Source organism: Sardina pilchardus, chromosome 19, assembly GCF_963854185.1.
Source record: "Sardina pilchardus chromosome 19, fSarPil1.1, whole genome shotgun sequence".
Taxonomy (NCBI): domain Eukaryota; kingdom Metazoa; phylum Chordata; class Actinopteri; order Clupeiformes; family Clupeidae; genus Sardina; species Sardina pilchardus.
Window position 1 is genome coordinate 201,115 of NC_085012.1, and position 3,886 is coordinate 205,000.

The 3,886-nt window shown below is 60.7% G+C and overlaps 1 protein-coding gene across 2 annotated transcripts in view; it reads right to left on the bottom strand.

Annotated features, from left to right (window-relative positions):
• Positions 1-207: 207 nt before the first annotated feature.
• The window catches only part of LOC134065995 (zinc finger CCHC domain-containing protein 2-like), a 50,596-nt gene continuing 46,917 nt past the window's right edge, over positions 208-3,886 (bottom strand). The window contains exons 12-14 of one of the 2 annotated variants that reach the window (XM_062521152.1): positions 3,584-3,712; positions 783-2,381; positions 208-450 (exon numbers count right to left, since the gene is read on the bottom strand). In XM_062521152.1, the coding sequence (XP_062377136.1) occupies positions 386-450; positions 783-2,381; positions 3,584-3,712 (1,793 nt within the window). In that variant the 3' untranslated portion in view covers positions 208-385. The remainder of the gene's footprint in view (positions 451-782; positions 2,382-3,583; positions 3,713-3,886) is intronic. The other variant, XM_062521153.1, reaches the window with a different exon arrangement.

Here is a 3,886-nt window from a genome sequence, read left to right on the forward strand (position 1 = left end):
GAAGCCACTTGGAAATAGTCCGTCGGTGAAGCCTGAGCTTCTCTCGCTCTCTCGCCTACGGAGAAGGAGGCACAAGTATTCACGTTGGCCACGTCCTTACTACCCCCTGGAGAAACGCACGCACAGGTGAAATGGTGGGACGTGTGTGGAGGTAAGATGGAGGAGCTCCCCACCCACCCCACCCACCAGCACTCCACCGCCCCCCCCCAGCATCTCTCCCCCTCAGTTGGGTGTCAGGGTTGAACAGGAGAACAGGAGAACAGGAGAGATCTCTCCCCCTCAGTTGGGTGTCAGGGTTGAACAGGAGAACAGGAGAACAGGAGAGATCTCTCCTCCTCAGTTGGGTGTCAGGGTTGAACAGGAGACGCTTGCTGGGTCCGGCGACTCATCCTTCCGAGTTGTCTAGTGCTTCGGAATTGTGAGCGGCCATGTACTTCAGCCGGAAACCGCCTAGAGAAGACAGAAGCAGAGTGAGTGGGATCCAAATCACACACACACACACACACACACACACACACACACACACACACACACACACACACACACACCTTTGATCTTTGAACTTTCCCCCAGGATACAGAATTCAGAGGCTGTATTTAGAGCAGTCAGACAGAAAGGGTTCTTCTAGGTTGAAAGAGTTCTAGGTTGAAAGAGTTCCAAGCGGAATCTTTCAGGGCATTTCTATACGTGTCCTACGCATTAAATCAAAAACTAAATCAAAAAGCCAGTTCCCGAGGGGACGTTCACACACACGAGGCGAAGAGAGGAGGCGTGACGGCTACCTTGCTGCGCGGCGTCGATGGAGGGCTGCTTGCAGTCGTGCGCGATGTGCCCCGTGGCACCGCAGTTGTAGCAGGAGATGACGCCGTTCTTCTTGTTGATGCCCCCGACGCCAGCCAAGGCCATGCCACCCCCCGCCGCCTGCACGGGGCCCATGGTGGTGGGGTACACCTGCGGGTAGAAGCGTCCGAACGCCGCCATCTGCTGGTAGCCGTAGCTCGCCACAGCTGCCGCCGCCGCAGCCGCTGCCGCCGCCTGGCCACCCAGCACGTGCTCCGAGTGTGTGTGTCCGTGCGCGTGTGTGTGCGTGTGGCCGTGGGTGTGCGCGTGTGTGTGTGTGTGCGCGTGGCCGTGCGCGTGTGTGTGTGTGTGCAGGAGCGCGGCGCCCGGGTAGGTGGCGGTAGCGGCGGGGGCGGGGCCCGGGCCGGGGGGGAAGAAGGGGCCGTTGGTGGCCTGCTGCGGCGGTGGCGCCCCCTGGCTGAGGTAGCTGCTACTGCAGAGGGACGACAGCGGGAAGAGCTGCGGCGCCATCTGGTGGTGCTGGAACACCTGCCTCGCCGGCGCCACCTGGGAGAAGTAGTAGCTGGGCATGTGCCCTCCAACGCCACCACCACCGCCGCCCCCACTCATGGGGCTACTGCCGTTACCACCGCAGCTGCCACGGCAACCACAAGCGCCACAGCCCATTGGCTGCTGCTGTTGCTGTTGCTGTTGCTGTGGGAGGGGAGGGGGAGGCGGGCCCTGCTGCTGTTGCTGGGCGACGCTGCTGTTGATGTAGGCCGTGCTCTCGCTCTGCGCCGTGCTGTGCGTCATGTGGGCGGGGCTTGGGATGGGGGCGGGGCCAGGGGTGTGGGTGGGCACCACCGCCGCCGCCTGATTGGCCGAGGGCACCATCGCCGCCACCTGATTGGCCGAGGCCGTCAGCGCACTCCCCACGCCACCGGGGCCCATGCTGGGCATGAGGGAGGTTGGCATGCTGGGCATGACGGAGGTGGGCATGGGCAGGCTGTAGGAGGGCGGCAGGCCCATGGCGGGGGGTTTGGGGTGGGGGTCGGCGGGGAGGGTCGATGGCGCGGGGGGGTCGGGAGGACAGGCGGGGTACGCAGGCTGCAGCGGCGACGTGTAGGCGGGGGGGGCGGCCGGGTTGACGCTGATGGCGCCCACAGGGGGCTGATGGGACGCTGGAGGACCCGACTCGCCCGCCGTCTTGAAGCGCTGCACCTGCAGCGAGGGGCTCGTGGCCAATCCCGAGAGGCCGAAGCTGGGCAGCGGGGACACGTCCGGTGGCACCTCGGCCGCCTGCGTCCCCGTGGCCAAGCCGGGCATCACCGGCGCCAGCGGCATCATCAGGCCCTTGGCGTCCGCGGCGGGCATCAGGCCTGGCAGGGGCACGGCAGCAGGAGCAGGCGCGGGGGCATCCGGCCCGTTGTGGAGCAGGTAGGGGACGGGGTGCACGGGGAAGGGCATGGGGTACTCTAGCGCCACCATGGGGCCGTCGGGGCTCAGCGCAGGAGGGTGAGGAGTGTGAGGGTGCCCGGGGGGAACAGAGGAGGTCTCCACACCACTCGCTCTAGTGGACTCATCTGAGGGGCTGTCCGTATCTGCACAGGGAGAGAGAGAGAGAAGGAGCGAGGGAACAGAGAGAGAGTAGGAAGGAAGGGAACAGAGAGAGAGAGTAGGAAGGAAGGGAACAGAGAGAGAGAGTAGGAAGCAAGGGAATAGAGAGAGAGAAGGAGCAAGGGAACAGAGAGAGAGTAGGAAGGAAGGGAAGAGAGAGAGAGAATGAAGGAAGGGAAGAGAGAGAGAGAATGAAGGAAGGGAAGAGAGAGAGAGAAGGAGCAAGGGAACAGAGAGAGAGTAGGAAGGAAGGGAAGAGAGAGAGAGAATGAAGGAAGGGAAGAGAGAGAGAGTAGGAAGGAAGGGAAGAGAGAGAGAGAGAGAGTAGGAAGCAAGGGAATAGAGAGAGAGAGAGAGTAGGAAGGAAGGGAATAGAGAGAGAGAGAAGGAAGCAAGGGAATAGAGAGAGAGAATGAAGGAAGGAAGGGAATAGAGAGAGAGAATGAAGGAAGGAAGGGAAGAGAGAGAGAATGAAGGAGGGACAGGAGGATAAGGGTGGTATGGGAAAGCAAAAAAAAAGAGGGGGATATGAGGGAGAGGGAGGAGGACAGAGAGCTCATTACACACACACACACACACACATACACACACACACACACCATCTACTGACCTCTTCTCCATAAACAGTGGCATTACTGCACCATCTAACTACTCCCATCCAGGCATCACACGAGCAGGGCTTCAAGCAGGGAACACTTCTGTGCACTGTTGAAGCCCAAGATCATTCTAATCTACACAATGACCTTTTTCACATGTCAATCTGCCTGGCCCATGCCTTTAGGTCTGGAGGTCTTTAGGCCCCGCGACCCACGCTAATGTGGAGCACACACTCGTCTGGAGGTCTGTAGGCCCCGCGGTCATGTTGAGCACACACTCATCTGGAGGTCTGTAGGCCCCGTGGTCATGTTGAGCACACACTCATCTGGAGGTCTGTAGGCCCCGCGGTCATGTTGAGCACACACCACACACTCGCTCTCTCAGGTGTACTGACTAACGCCTAACGGAGAGCAGTGTCCTGTCTGATGACTGCCAAATGCATCCGTATTTCTGCACATTTCACCTTCAAACTAATCGGAGACGGTCTAAGTGTCTGTGCAGGCCTGTGACTGGATAGTGGGGTGTGTGTGGGGGGGGCAGGACGCTGTGGCTGGACAGAGGGGTGTGGGGGGGGCAGGACTCTGCGCACCTCGGTCTTTCTCGTCCTCGCTGTCCTCGCTCTCGCGGCCGTCGTGCTGGGGGCTGGCAGGGGAGCTGTAGCTCTCCGACGACGTCTCGCCGTACGTGTCCGGTCCCGAGAGCACGTCCGCACGCACGCCTGTCAGCACACGGACACCAGAGACAAAACAATCAGGTGCAGTTGTAGAACCCCCCCCCCCCCTTCCCCCCCCCCTCTGAACCAGCGCGGCACGTCACAACTTTTGCTCAAACAACGAGCTACAGTACTCTGTGTAGAACGCGTTGTAGTTTAGCTGAAAATAGCTCCATTGTT